The sequence below is a fragment of the Moschus berezovskii genome, chromosome 5, assembly GCF_049115385.1.
Source record: "Moschus berezovskii isolate FMDL1 chromosome 5, NW_MosBer_1.0, whole genome shotgun sequence".
In the NCBI taxonomy this organism is placed as follows: Eukaryota; Metazoa; Chordata; class Mammalia; order Artiodactyla; family Moschidae; genus Moschus; species Moschus berezovskii.
The window spans coordinates 22,314,035-22,330,164 of record NC_142464.1 but is presented as its reverse complement, the minus strand read 5'-3'; the positions used below and the strand labels follow the sequence as shown (position 1 = coordinate 22,330,164).

Here is a 16,130-nt window from a genome sequence, read left to right as displayed (position 1 = left end):
GATTGGGGGCAGGAGGAGAAGGGGACGACAGAGAATGAGATGGCTGGATGGCATCACCGACTCGATGGACATGAGTTTGAGTGAACTCTGGGAGTTGGTGATGGACAGGGAGGCCTGGGGTGCTGTGATTCATGGGGTCGCAAAGAGTCGGTCACGACTGAGCGACTGAACTGAAGCGAAGCATTTAACTCACAGAATTAGAAAAAGTACAATAGGGAAAAACAGAGAGAGAGCCAAAGATAACAACAAACATTAACGAAAACAAAGAAACAAGAGAAAATTTAAAAATATAAAAGCGAAAGACATTAATCAAATGGACAAATCTTTGTAAGGTTGATGAGAAAAAATGAGAAAGAAAGAGTATACAAAGAACGTTAGGTACAAAGGAATGGACATAATCATAGATGAATAGAGACAGTTATGCATGCAACTGTACGGATGCAAATGTAGAGTATGCAACTCTACGGATCAGCAAAGGATTTGCATCCAGAGACCTGAGCAAACCTACAGTCTGTGCACTCAGCAGTGTTCTAAGTACTGGTCAGGCATAAACACATTTCATCCTCATGACTACACTGCGAGGCAGGTAGTTAGTATTCTGAGGTTACATTTGAGGAAGTTGAGACATGGAAAGACAGGGTAATCAAAAGACGAATAGTTGGAAGAATAAAATCAGCCCTGGGAAAATTCAGTGAGCAAGCACTCACAGTTGAAATCCAAGGTCAAGGCAGGCCACGTTGGCCTGAGTAATGCTCCAGCTGTCTCCACACACAAACATTTTTCTATCTTGGTCTGCAAGTTTTACTGCAACAACTCCTTCTGAATCTTGTTTTCCATTTGACAAGGAAACACTAAATTGCCCTAAAATTAAAAAAAAAAATTTTTTTTAAAGAATTAGCAATAGTCACGCATTCATTTTTTCTCGTCTTGATTAAAAGCCTCTAAAGAGATAAAATGCATAATTTTTAATTAATTTTGAACACTATGAAGATGTTAACAAATAATGGTAAGCAATTATTTTATGAGTTTATTATGTATCAGAGGCTGAGCTATATCCAGTTGTAAAAAAAAAATCAAAAAATCCTCACGTCAATAGGAGAAGACTCTTGAGAGTCCCTTGGACTGCAAGGAGATCCAACCAGTCCATTCTAAAGGAGATCAATCCTGGGTGTTCACTGGAAGGACTAATGCTAAAGCTGAAACTCCAATATTTTGGCCACCTCATGTGACGAGTTGACTCACTGGAAAAGAGTCTGATGCTGGGAGGGATTGGGGGTGGGAGGAGACGGGGATGACAGAGAATGAGATGGCTGAATGGCATCACCGACTCGATGGACATGAGTTTGAGTGAACTCCGGGAGTTGGTGATGGACAGGGAGGCCTGGCGTGCTGTGATTCATGGGGTCGCGAAGAGTCGGACATGACTGAGCGACTGAGCTGAACTGAGGGTGATATTTATTCCCATTTTTACACATGAGGAACCTACATTTATCCAGTTTTATACATGAGATTAAGTTGCTTGCTCAAGGTGTGAAGCCAGGAATCTGTACTTGCTGTATTGATCTGACTCCAAAATCCGTGCTCTTAAAAGTAAGCCAAACAAGTAAAGAAAATGTAGGAAAGGTTTACGTATTCTCACATACTTAAGGCACCGCATGCCTGACGAGAACGGAGGTCTGACACTGACAGAATAATCTCCACTATTGCTTTCCTCCTCTCCAACAGGTAAGAGAGCTGGACTCAGGGATCTTCCTTCCTCCTGTCCACAGTACCTCAGCATCTTAATTCAGCAACACAAAAATATTTAGGCTACTGTGTTCTGGTGCACGTCATGCTATCTTTAAAAAGAACGTTTCAAGCATTCTTCTGTAAATTCATGAAATGTCTGTGATAATTCATATCCAAAGACAACGAGCTTGAAACTTGCTGTCATAGTTCAAGTTTCATGAGCACTTCTTGTGCACTCTTCACAGAGCTTTATGTACATTGTTTAAGTTTCACAAGAGTCTTAGGAGTTAGGAACTAGCTACTTATATTTTACAGGTGCAGAAACTGCAGTTCAGAGAGGCTGCACAGCTTGTCAATAATGGAGGGGGTGCTTGGAGGGGCTTGCAACTAAATCTGACTGACAGTGAGCCCCTTAATCTTCTTATTTATTTTTGGTTGTGCTGGGTCTTCATTGCCCCACATGGGCTTCTCATTGTGGGGGCTCCTCTTGTCATGGTACACAGGCTCTAAGGTGCATGGGCTTCAGTACTTGTGGCTCCTGGGCTCTAGTGCACAGGCTTGGTAGTTGTGGTGCAGGGCCTTAGTTGCTCCAAGGCACGTGGGATCTCCCTGGACCAGGGATTGAACCCATGTCTCCTGCATTGGCAGGCTGATTCTTTACCACTGAGCCACCAGGGCAGCCCAAGAGTCTTTTCATCTTAATCACTCCACTAATTCACGTATTAGGGTCCCAGCCTCCTCGCTACATTAGGCACCTGGATGAAGTCTTGACAAGCTCCCTGATCTGATGTGTCATTTGCTAGGGTGCAGTGTGTCCCTGGCCAGCAGTGGCCTGAGCTAAACCTTGGATCAGGGCTGATGAGGCTGGGGCTAGGGAGACGGGTAGGGGTTGGTGGGATGGAAGCTGGAAGAAATGATTGGGGTTGGGGGTCCAAAGAGGTTCTATTTCAGTACCAATCTCATGTAAAGCATTTCCCCCTGGGTTCTAAAGCAACTCAACAGCTCTGGCAATAATCCCTTTAGCCAAGCAGAAGTGAGAGTAGGGATGGTTCTGATGGGCTGGGCAGCGGAGAATGGCATAAGCACTGGGTGTGGGAAGGACCAGCCTCAGGGTCACATGCTCTAGATTCAGTGACTGGCTGTATTCTGATGATTCCTAATTTCTTTATTATCACCCCAACTACTACTGAGGGTCTAGAGAAGAATTTTGACTTGTCATTATAACATTCCAAAGGAAAAGTATTTTCTAATAGAAAATACAGTAGATAATTTTCTTCTTAATACAATAAACTAGGCTTTTCCTACCTTCGCCTGTGCATGATCCACTTTTTAAAAACTTTGCCTCAGGACGCATACATTCAAAACTCTTCTGCTGACAGTAAGTTGGGTAGCTTTTCCCATTAGTTGAACACACCCTGGTGCCATTCTTCGGGCATTGATAAGGAAGTTTACAAAGACACGTTCCATAGATGCATTTCTGCCATGGTTGACAGAAGACTTTATCGCAGGAGAGATGTGTGTATTTTGCAGTTAAGCACTTCTTATCCACGAAATCTTTTTGAGATGTGTCTGGTGTTGAAATGGACTATAAAGCACAAAATAAACATTAACTTAGCCACAAGCTAAAGTCTTTCTAAAGATGAATACCTGAAGGAAAGAAACAAAACACATTCACCTACTCCACAGCATAGATGAGGGTGTTGTGGTCTGGTGGTTTTTAGAATCAAACAACCCTGGCTTCTAGTCCCAACTTGGGCACTAACAGTTAAATGGTCTTGAGCAAGTTACCTACCCTCATGAAACATGAGCTTCCTCATCTATAAAATGGGGATATTATCTTCTATCTTACAAGGTTATTGCAAGGATTAGAAATAAGATGTATATAATGGCTGGCAGGTACTAGGCATGAAATCAGTGGGAGCTGTAATTATTCAAAAGCCAACATAAAATTCTGCCTTTGAAGAAATCAGCGTATCTCATCAGTCACCTTAAGGAGTAGCAAATTTGGTGTTGATTATAGTCTCAGGAATGAACTGATGAATAATTCTATTAATAAATGCAAAACCATTTGCCAAACTCCTACTGTGTGCAAAATCCTGGTAAAATGAACATGACATTGGCTCTGTCTTTCAAGGGTTTGACATCTAGACAATAAGATAGAAATACACATAATAACTAGGGTAAGTGATCTAACAGTCGTACTAACAAGATTCAGCACTCTTGGAGATCCAGAGTGAGAGAGAGCACATCTTTCCATGAGGCATGGGGGATCTTAGTTTCCCAACTAGGGATCAAATTCTTGACACTTGTAGTGGAAACACAGAATCTTAACCACTGAAGCACCAGGGAAGTCCCTCCAGGTGCATTTTAAAAGGCCTCATGGAGCATTTAAGCAAAGCGAGGAAAGTCAGGTATTAGCAGAGGGTTGGTGCTAGCAAAACCGAGGAAGGGTGGCGCACATCGTGAGCATTCCCACCTCAGGGGCTCCAGGTTTGTGTGTGCTTCACCTGGGATGGTCACTGGTTAAGAAAACCTGCCTAAGGAGTAAACCAACCAGAAGAGAGACAAGCAAGCCCATCTCTGGTAGACCTGAGCCCAGGGAGACATGCGCAAGCTTCCTGGCAGACATTTCCAAAGATGCCATCAGGACTGTGCTCTGGGTCCCTGGCCTGACTAGGAGGCTTGGGAACATCTCCAAGAAGAGCTGATGTCTGGATTGAGTTCTGAGTGTTCAGGAGGAGTCTACTGGCAGGGTGGGGTGGGTACACTCTCCAGGCAGAACTGTGAAACCCTGACAGTAAAAACAGTGCATTTCAGGCTGAGGGATAGAGTAAGAGGGTGGTGGGGGATAAGGCAGCAGGTCCTGAGGGAGCCCCTGGGAGACTTCTTTGCATTTCCTCAAATTTGCATTGGAGGAAGATCTTTCTGGAGATCAGCTCAGACAGCTAGGCAGGAGGCTAATTAGACCTGTGGGGGAATTCCCTGGCAGTCCAGTGGTTAAGACTCCATACTTCCATTGCAGGGGGCCCTGTTCCATCCCTGGCTGGGAAACTAAGATCCCACATGTGATCACTGCTGCTAAAAAAAAAAAAAAAAGACCTGCGGGAATCCAGAAGAAGTACAGTGAAGGCTGGAGATGGTTCAACTGGGTCAAATGCCAGTGTGGAAAGTCAATGTTCTCTCTCTCTCTGTGTGCTCCAGGCATCCCTTTGAAGGATGGGCATTCTTTTATCTGGTCTCCCCAGCCTCCGGCCATAAGAGTACCCACCCCACCCCTAACCCCCACTCTTGCTCAGTGCCCTCCAGCTACAGTAACAGCAAGCTGGGGCAGAAACAAGTTAAACAATCTTGAAGAGCTGTGATGAAGACAAAAATCAGTCGCTTAAAGACCACATAAAACTTTGCAAAAGCTGTGGAAGTCATTTTATCTGATGTGATTTTTAGTAAACTTTATCAAATAACCAGGAAATTTGACAAATTTATCACTAAATACACCAATTTTTGATACACTGGCCTAGAATAAAATCTATTAGTTAATACTTTTCATGGTTCCATGTGCCTTTTTTGGTAGCACTTCTTAGAGTTGAACTTTGTAATTATTTAGCTCCTGTACCTTCCACTGATAAAATTTAAGTGCCCTGACAGCTGGGACAGTCACCCTTTTAGGGACAATCACCTTTCTACTGAAAAAGCAATATTTTAATTGGGTGAAAAATTTTCTTTTTTTCCCCAATTTATCCCTTTCTGAGGTGTCATTTTCCCCTGAGTTTTAGACTGAAAAACTTGGGCAAGTGTCATCGACTTTTCAGTCATTCTTAGAGCAAAAACAAAAATTTTAAAGACTCTTGGTCCCAGGAAGAGTCATATATTGAAGGAGGAAACAGACAGAACAGGCTTCATCTTGAAAGCAGGACTCCATCTTGGGCTGGACTGTGAACTTGGAGCTATGTGCCCAGTATCATGGAAGTGACATACCAACTGGAAAACCAGACCCCCTGGATGGAAGAGCCCCAGGGCTCGTACTTCGACTCTCCATCGCCTAAAAGAATACCCTAATTATCTGTGTAACTGAATAGAATCATAAATTGATTATGCTTCTTGGCGTGTGACCACAGGCTTACTGATAACTGTCCACTGTCAACTACCTAGGCTTAAGGCACATGAATCATGGGTTAACTTTGATTGTATCTTTCTTTTCCTCTTTTCAGACTAGTTTGAGGGAATTTGGGGAGGTGGGTTTGGGCACATACACTTAGGGTATACAAGGTTTTCACAAAAACTGGTCGGAGTCCTTGGCTAAGAGGAGACTCTAGCTTGGGCCCACTGGTGTAATAAACTGCACTCCACTATCTGCATTGTCCTTCTGAGTGAATTTGTTTCCCGGAACGCGTGGCTATAACAATATAACAGCAAGTGTCCAGTTCTGGGTAATTATATAGACTCTGACCTTCACTTCAGAGGAAGCTTCTTTCTCCTCACTCAGACTTGCTTCAGGGGCATGGTGGGCCTGGAATGCATTGAATGAATGATGAAAATCAAAACACACAAACAACCAAAAAGACCCCCAAAAAACAAACCAAAAAAACCCCACAAAGAACACTGAGAATTTTACACTTTAGTAGCTGAAGATGTGGAACAAGCAGAAGATATGTTGCTTTTCAGCCAGAGAGGTGTTGCTCATGTGTCTAATTTTGCAGAGAGCTTCAGAAGAGGAAGCTGAAAAAAGGCCACTGAATTTGATGAACAAAGATGACTGGGATCCTTGAGGCAGAAGTTTTAGCTGAATGTCAGAGGCAGAAACCAGCCCTCGTTGAGCTGAGGCCAGAATGAGCAGTGAACAAATGGAAACAGAAGCATGGGTTAACTCTGTTGATTGGTCCTGTACTCAGACATGGGAGACTGAACACAGACTTTACAGAAACTTCTGCCTCCTCTCCAAGTTTCATTAAAATGAGAGTAATAGAATTTTTTAAAAAGGCATAATCAATAAGGCCAAGGAGAATGGGGGAGAGGATTATAGACTTGGGATATTATTGAAAGGTTGGAAGCCAGAAAGCAGATGGGCTGGTGGTAATAGGTTTAGCACATGAGAGAGAAATGAAACGCAAACCAATTGAGGGAAGTCCATAATAATAAAGCAAGTTAACCCCCAGAGAACCCCAGAAAAGCTTAGGAACTGGGGCACCTACTACTTCCGAAGAAGATGGAGTGGCTAAAAGAACCAAAGGATTAGTTAAAAGAATGGCTGTATGAATATGTTTTTAAGGAATCTGATATAAACAGCAGAAGAAACAACAAATATTTGAAAGCTGTTGTCTCTAGTTAGAGAGAATCAAGGGTGAGGAGGTGTGTGTGTGTGTGATAGAGGTGTTTTATGTTATGTGTGTCTGTGTTAGTTGCTCAGTCGTGTCTGACCCTTTGTGACCCCAAGGACTGTAGCCTTCCAGGCTCCTCTGTCCATGGGATTCTCCAGGCAAGAATACTGGAGTGGGTTGCTATTTCTTTCTCCAGAGGCTCTTCCTGACCTAGCGATTGAACCTGGGTCTCCTGCATTGCAGGCAGATTCTTTACTATCTGAGCCACCAGGGAAGTCCATCTAAACCCAACCAATTGTTCAATAAATTATTAAATATCTTAATATCACCATGATTGTAAGCCATATGGTATTATTTGCCTTTGTAATTGTATATAGAATTAATTTAGTAAAAAGCAGCTAAATGAGAAAGAAGGTCATTATGCTTTCAGTATAGAAAACATTAAGGTTAGGCTTTGAAAGGAAAAAAAAATGGAATGATAGTATCATAAAGGGACACAGTAAAGAGAGATTTTTGTTGTTAGGATAGGTGAGATTTCATCATGAGTAAAGGGTAAGGTCAGTAATTCAACAGAATGGGAAAGATTGAAGCTTTAAGAGAGAAAGGGAAAAATTGTGGGAATAAGGTTGAGGATGGGATGGGAGAAGGTGTAACCAGAGCATGGGGGAGAAAATAGCTTTGAAATTAAGCAGTTTTCTATTTCTATAATTTCTTACTGCAAGTGGAATCAATTTTATGATAATATTACCATTTAAAATTTAAGGTTGATGGCAATGGCAAATTGGCAAATACCAACACTGTGGCTGCTGACAGTGGCAATAATCAAAGGAAAGTTAGAAAATTATTGTGGGGTGATGGCTGAAAACAGTAAAAGTAAGGCTTTCTTATTCACTGTGTAAAACCTAATGGCAAAATGTTTTAACTCTAAAGGGACTGGGTAAGTCCCAGTTGTCCATGGATCCTCAATGTCTAGAGCAGTAGGCTGATGATCTTAGAGGACATTATTAAAGGGGTTTGTACATGCATTTTTATACCAGGGTTTGCTGTAGACAGAATATAAACTATTCCTCATACACTCATGTGTATTTATCTTTCCAATGTGTGTGGAAGCTGTTAAAATTAATAAGAAGCAAAATTATTTAAATTATCACTGAAATTATATTGATTGTGTAACTTCCTTCCTTCCTACAATAACAGATACTAAAATTACAGCTGCTATTCTGCCTGTAGTTGATGGTGAAAGGTGGAGTGGTGGATCTAAGTATTTTCTTAGGATTTGGTTTTGTGGTAAACATAATGCTATTTACTAAAATCTTATGTAACTCTTACTTCCAGCAAATGGTGAGACTGCATTTCCTTCTTGTGGCTGGATGTGGTGGTGACTTGCTTTGCCCACAGAAATGTGAGCTGGAAGATGGAACAAGATGGCGGAGGAATAGGACGGCGAGACCACTCTCTCCTCCACAAATTCATCAAAAGAACATTTGAACGCGGAGTAAAGTCCACAAAACAACTTCTGGATGCTGGCAGAGGACGTCAGGCACCCAGAAAAGCAGCCCATTGTCTTCGAAAGGAGGTAGGAAAAAACATAAAAGATAAAAAGCGAGACAAAAGAAGTAAGGACGGAGCTCCGTCCCGGGAAGGGAGGCTTTAAAAAGAGAGAAGTTTCCAAACACCAGGAAACACTCTCACTGGCGAATCTGTGGCGAGCCTTGGAAGATCAGAGGGCCAAATAACCCTCTTTTTTTTAAAGATTTTTTTAAAACCCACAGACTACCCGCCAAACGGTAACTCCCAGTGGAGAAGCAGCGCAGACGCCTGCAGACGCCATTAGCAAGCGGTGGCTGGGCAGGGAGGAGCCGGCTGAACTGCTTAGAGAGAGGACTGGGCTTGAATGCCGCGAGAACAATTTGAGAGAACTGGGGAGAGCAAAGCAGACTGTGGGATAGCTTCCCCACGAAAAGGCGGAAAGCTCTAACCTAAGATTCGGCCAGCCCCGCTCACAGAATAAAGGACTGAGCAGAGTGAGCCAGCTGCGGTCGGCCCATCCCCCATCCCCCGCCGAGACAGGCACGGAGCGCAGCCAGAGCTGGAGCGGGCAACCGCGGCCCCAGAAAGGCATCTGATACAAACTGCAGGCATGCTTGTTGCTAATCAGGACTTCTTGGGCTCAGGCCGGTCGATATCCCCCTGAGAAGGTGTGCCGGTTGTACACCCAGAAAACTGAGTGGCGGGGACTGTGGAGGCGATAAGTCACAGAGACAGCGCTCTCCAAACATCTGGTCCCCTGAACTGCTCAGACCAGGGAAGGCACAAAACGCAGGCCCAACCAAGTCTGCGCCTTTGTCCAGTACCTGAGAACCTGAACTTGAGCCGCTCAGACCTGGGAAGTACATACAACCCAGCGCCGGCCTCGGACAGTTCACGGCAGAGCAACCTAGAGCCTGTGCAGTGTAGACTGGGACAGCACATGCGCTGTGAGTGGGGGCAAACCCAGTGTGGCCGAGTCGCTGTGAGCACTCCCCACAGACGCCAGAGATATTTGTCTGCAGCGTTCCTCCCTTCCCAGAACAGGACTGAACAACTGAGCCTTAAAAAGTGTCCACCCACCCCCTAGTATCAGGGCGGAAATTAGACACTGAAGAGACCAGCAAATAGAAGCTAAAACAGAGGGAACCACCTTGGAAATGACAGATAGAGACGTCTAGAGGCTACTCCAAGAATAAGACCAAAAACCAGAGGCAAGAGGCTTAAGCCCGAATCCTGAGAACACCAGAGAACTCCTGACTCCAGGGAACATTAATTGATAGGAGCTCATCATACGTCTCCATACCTACACTAAAACCAAGCACCACCCAAGGGTCAACAACTTCCAGAGCAAGACATACCACGCAAATTCTCCAGTAACACAGGAAACTAGCCCTGAGCTTCAACATACAGGCTGCCCAAAGTCACTCCAAGCCCACTGACATCTCATAACTCATTACTGGACACTTCATTGCACTCCAGAGAGAAGAAATCCAGCTCCACCCACCAGAACACGGACACAAGCTTCCGTAACCAGGGAACTTTGACAAGTCACCTGTCCAACCCCACACACAACGAGGAAACTACATAATAAAGAGAACTCCACAAACGGCCAGAAGAGGGAAAGGCCACCCCAAGCAAAGCATTATAAGCAAGATGAAGAGGCAGAGAAATACCCAGCAAGTAAAGGAACAAGATAAATGCCCATCAACACAACAAAAGAGGAAGATATAGGGAATCTACCTGATAAAGAATTTCGAATTTTGATGGTGAAAATGATTCAAAATCTTGAAAGCAAAATGGAGTTACAGATAAATAACCTGGAGAAAAAGATTGAGAAGATGGAAGAAAGGTTTAATAAGGACTTAGAGGAAATAAAAAAGAGTCAATATACAATGAATAATACAATAGATGAGATCAAAAACACTCTGGAAGGAACAAACAGTAGAATAACAGAGGCAGAAGACAGGATAAGCGAGTTAGAAGATAGAATTGTAGAAATAAATGAAACAGAGAGGAAAAAAGAAAAACAAATTAAAAGAAATGAGAACAATATTAGAGACCTCTGGGACAATGTTAAATGCTCCAATATTCGAATCATAGGAATCCCAGAAGAAGAAGACAAAAAGAAAGACCATGAAAGAATACTTGAGGAGATAATAGTTGAAAACTTCCCTAAAATAGGGAAAGAAATAATCACCCAAGTCCAAGAAACCCAGAGAGTCCCCAACAGGATAAACCCAAGGTGAAATACTCCAAGACACATATTAATCAAATTAACAAAGATCAAACACAAAGAACAAATATTAAAAGCAGCAAGGGAAAAACAGCAAATAACACACAAGGGGATTCCCATAAGGATAACAGCTGATCTTTCAACAGAAACTCTTCAGGCCAGGAGGGAATGGCAAGACATACTTAAAGTGATGAAAGAAAATAACCTACAGCCCAGACTACTGTACCCAGCAAGGATCTCATTCAAATATGAAGGAGAAATCAAAAGCTTTACAGACAAGCAAAAGCTGAGAGAATTCAGCATTACCAAACCAGCTCTCCAACAAATGCTGAAGGATCTTTTCTAGACAGGAAACACAGAAAGGGTGTATAAACTCGAACCCAAAGCAATAAAGAAAATGGCTATGGGATCGTACTTATCAATAATTACCTTAAACGTAAATGGGTTGAATGCCCCAACCAAAAGACAAAGGCTGGCTGAATGGATACAAAAACAAGAACCCCATATATGTTGTCTGCAAGAGACCCACCTCAAAACGAGGGACACATACAGACTGAAAGTGAAGGGCTGGAAAAAGATATTCCATGCAAATAGAGACCAAAAGAAAGCAGGAGTAGCAATACTCATATCAGATAAAATAGATTTTAAAACAAAGGCTGTGAAAAGAGACAAAGAAGGACACTACATAATGATCAAAGGATCAATCCAAGATGAAGATATAACAATTATAAATATTTATGCACCCAACATAGGAGCACCGCAATATGTAAGACAATTACTAACAAGTATGAAAGGGGAAATTAACAATAATGCAATAATAGTGGGAGATTTTAATACCCCACTTACATCTATGGATAGATCAACTAAACAGAAAATTAACAAGGAAACACAAACTTTAAATGATACAATAGACCAGTTAGACCTAATAGATATCTATAGGACATTTCACCCCAAAACAATGAATTTCACCTTTTTCTCAAGCGCACACGGAACCTCTTCAAGGATAGATCACATCCTGGGACATAAATCTAGCCTTGGTAAATTCAAAAATATTGAAATCATTCCATGCATCTTTTCTGACCACAATGCAGTAAGATTAGATCTCAATTACAAGAGAAAAACTATTAAAAATGCCAACATATGGAGGCTGAACAACACGCTGCTGAATAATGAACAAATTATAGAAGAAATCAAAAGAGAAATCAAAATATGCATAGAAATGAATGAAAATGAAAACACAACAACCCAAAACCTCTGGGACACTGTAAAAGCAGTGCTAAGGGGGAAGTTCATAGCAATACAGGCACACCTCAAGAAACAAGAAAAAAGTCAACTAAATAACCTAACTCTACATCTAAAGCAACTAGAAAAGGAAGAAATGAAGAACCCCAGGGTCAGTAGAAGGAAAGAAATTGTAAAAATTAGGGCAGAAATAAATGCAAAAGAAACAAAAGAGACCATAGCAAAAATCAACAAAGCCAAAGCTGGTTCTTTGAGAAGGTAAATAAAATTGACAAACCGCTAGCCAGACTCATCAAGAAACAAAGGGATAAGAACCAAATCAATAAAATTAGAAATGAAAATGGAGAGATCACAACTGACAACACAAATACAAAGGATTATTAGAGAATACTATCAGCAATTATATGGCAATAAAATGAATAACCTGGAAGAAATGGACAAATTCCTAGAAAAGTACAACTTTCCAAAACTGAACCAAGAAGAAATAGAAAATCTGAACAGACCCATCACAAGCACGGAACTAGAGGCTGTAATCAGGAGTCTTCCAGCAAACAAAAGCCCGGGTCCAGATGGCTTCACAGCCGAATTCTACCAAAAATTTAGAGAAGAGCTAACACCTATTCTACTCAAACTCTTCCAGAAAATTGCTGAGGAAGGGAAACTTCCAAACTCATTCTATGAGGCCACCATCACCCTAATCCCAAAACCTGGTAAAGACCCCACAAAAAAAGAAAACTACAGGCCAATATCACTGATGAACATAGATGCAAAAATCCTTAACAAAATTCTAGCAATCAGAATCCAACAGCATATTAAGAAGATCATACATCATGACCAAGTGGGCTTTATCCCAGGAATGCAAGGATTCTTCAATATCCGCAAATCAATCAACGTAATACACCACATTAACAAACTGAAAAATAAAAATCATATGATTATCTCAATAGATGCAGAGAAAGCCTTTGACAAAATTCAACATCCATTTATGATAAAAACCCTCCAGAAAGTGGGAATAGAAGGGACATACCTGAACATAATAAAAGCTATATATGACAAACCCACAGCAAACATTATCCTCAATGGTGAAAAACTGAAAGCATTTCCCCTAAAGTCAGGAACAAGACAAGGGTGCCTACTCTCACCACTACTATTCAACATAGTTCTGGAAGTTTTGGCCACAGCAATCAGAGCAGAAAAAGACATAAAAGGAATACAAATTGGAAAAGAAGAAGTAAAACTTTCACTGTTCGCTGATGACATGATCCTCTACACAGAAAACCCTAGAGACTCTACCAGAAAACTACTAGAGCTAATCAATGATTACAGTAACGTTGCAGGATATAAAATCAACACACAGAAATCCCTTGCATTCCTATACACTAATAATGAGAAAATAGAAAGAGAAATTAAGGAAACTATTCCATTCACTGTTGCAACGAAAAGAATTAAATACTTAGGAATATATCTACCTAAAGAAACAAAAGACTTGTGCATAGAAAACTATAAAACACTACTGAAAGCAATCAAAGAGGACACTAATAGATGGAGAAATATACCATGCTCATGGATTGGAAGAATAAATATTGTAAAAATGAGTATACTACCCAAAGTAATTTATACATTCAATGCAATCCCTATCAAGCTACCAACGATATTTTTCACAGAACTAGAACAAATAATCTCACAATTTGTATGGAAATACAAAAGACCTCGAATAGCCAAAGCAATCTTGAGGAAGAAAAATGGAACTGGGGGAATTAACCTGCCGGACTTCAGGCTCTACTACAAAGCCACAGTCATCAAGACAGTATGGTACTGGCATAAAGACAGAAATATAGATCAATGGAACAAAATAGAAAGCCCAGAGATAAATCCACGCACCTATGGACACCTCATCTTTGACAAAGGAGGCAAGACTATAAAATGGAGAAAAGACAGTCTCTTTAACAAGTGGTGCTGGAAAAACTGGTCAGCCACTTGTAAAAGAATGAAACTAGAACACTTCCTAACACCATACACCAAAATAAACTCAAAATGGATTAGAGAGCTCAATGTAAGACCAGAAACTATAAAACTCCTAGAGGAGAACGTAGGCAAAACACTCTCCGACATAAATCACAGCAGGATCCTCCATGACCCACCTCCCAGAATATTGGAAATAAAAGCAAAAATAAACAAATGGGACCTAATTAAAATCAAAAGCTTCTGCATAGCAAAGTAAACTATAAGCAAGGTGAAAAGACAGCCTTCAGAATGGGAGAAAATAATAGCAAATGAAGCAACTGATAAAGGATTAATCTCCAAAATATACAAGCAGCTCCTGCAGCTCAATTCCAGAAAAATAAATGACCCAATCAAAAAATGGGCCAAAGAACTAAACAGACATTTCTCCAAAGAAGACATACAGATGGCTAACAAACACATGAAAAAATGCTCAACATCCCTCATAATCAGAGAGATGCAAATCAAAACCACAATGAGATACCATTTCACACCGGTCAGAATGGCTGCTATCCAAAAGTCTACATGCAATAAATGCTGGAGAGGATGTGGAGAGAAAGGAACCCTCTTACACTGTTCGTGGGAATGCAAACTAGTACAGTCACTATGGAGAACAGCGTGGAGATTCCTCAAAAAACTGGAAATAGAACTGCCATATGATCCAGCAATCGCACTCCTGGGCATACACACCGAGGAAACCAGAATTGAAAGAGACACATGTACTCCAATGTTCATTGCAGCACTGTTTATAATAGCCAGGACATGGAAGCAACCTAGATGAATGGATAAGAAAGCTTTGGTACATATACACAATGGAGTATTAGTCAGCCATTAAAAAGAATACATTTGAATCAGTTCTAATGAGGTGGATGAAACTGGAGCCTATTATACAGAGTGAAGTAAGCCAGAAAGAAAAACACCAATACAGCATACTAACGCATATATATGGAATTTAGAAAGATGCTAATGATAACCCTGTATATTAGACAGCAAAAGAGACACAGATGTATAGATCAGTCTTTGGGACTCTGTGGGAGAGGGTGAGGGTGGGATGATTTGGGAGAATGGCATTGAAACACGTATGTTGTCATATGTGAAATGAATCACTAGTTCAGGGTCAATGCATGTTATAGGATGCTCGGGGCTGGCGTGCGGGGATGACCCAGAGGGAGGATAGAGGGAGGAGGGAGGTGGGAGGGGGGTTCAGGAGGGGGAACTTATGTAAACCCGGGGCGAATTCATGTCAATGTATGGCAAAACCAACCAATATAATATTGTAAAATAATTTGCCTCCAATAAAAAATTAATTAATTACAAAAAAAAAAAAAAAGAAATGTGAGCTGAAGTAACATGTATTGGTTTCAGGTAGAAACATTTAATTTCCAGTGCTCAACAATGCTACTTACTTCTGCTCTGCTATGGTGATCAGGGGAACATGTGTTTCAGAGGCAACATAGAATCAAACCAGCTCAGAAGGTTGGGCCAACACATGGAGGACGTGTTCACTGGAGAGGCACCCAGACCCACAGTCTTTGCACGAGAAAACATTAACTTTTCTTATGTCAAGCCACTAAGATTTGGGGATTGTTTCTTATTGCAGCGTAGCCAGAACTGACTGATACAGATAGTCATCTGGATATAGTCTTTATAATCCAAAACCTTGAGAACTACTTGTCTGGAGAGATTGGGACAAACTGAATCATTCTGTGTGTAAGCTATGTGTGAGCTGATGGAGTATGCTAAAGAAGTTTTTTCCCCATTTTTATTGAGCTTGGAATTAAAAGCTGAAATAGAGGAGTACCAAATACATGAAAAGTACTCCCAGTTGTAGCCTGGGACTGTGTGCATCACTCACATGAGGTGTATAATCTTGCAAATGCAGATTCCTGGACCCAAGCAGTAGACCTCCTGAATCAGAATTTCTGAGCGGAGATCTTGGAATCTGTACTGTAAACAAGCTCCATAAAGATTCTTATACTCCCCAAGGATGGAGAGCCACTCCTACTGTGCAATAATTTTCAAAGTGGATTACATAAACCTCGGGGACGTGAAGATAACCCAGAGGGTAAAATAACTTTGTA

The 16,130-nt window shown here is 41.4% G+C and overlaps 1 protein-coding gene across 2 annotated transcripts in view; it reads right to left on the bottom strand.

The window, feature by feature from the left end:
* The window catches only part of CFI (complement factor I), a 57,576-nt gene that overhangs the window by 30,226 nt on the left and 11,220 nt on the right, over positions 1-16,130 (bottom strand). Inside the window, exons 3-5 of one of the 2 annotated variants that reach the window (XM_088836176.1) lie at positions 6,176-6,235; positions 3,034-3,313; positions 708-861 (exon numbers count right to left, since the gene is read on the bottom strand). In XM_088836176.1, coding sequence (XP_088692302.1) covers positions 708-861; positions 3,034-3,313; positions 6,176-6,235 — 494 coding nt within the window. The remainder of the gene's footprint in view (positions 1-707; positions 862-3,033; positions 3,314-6,175; positions 6,236-16,130) is intronic. The other variant, XM_088836177.1, reaches the window with a different exon arrangement.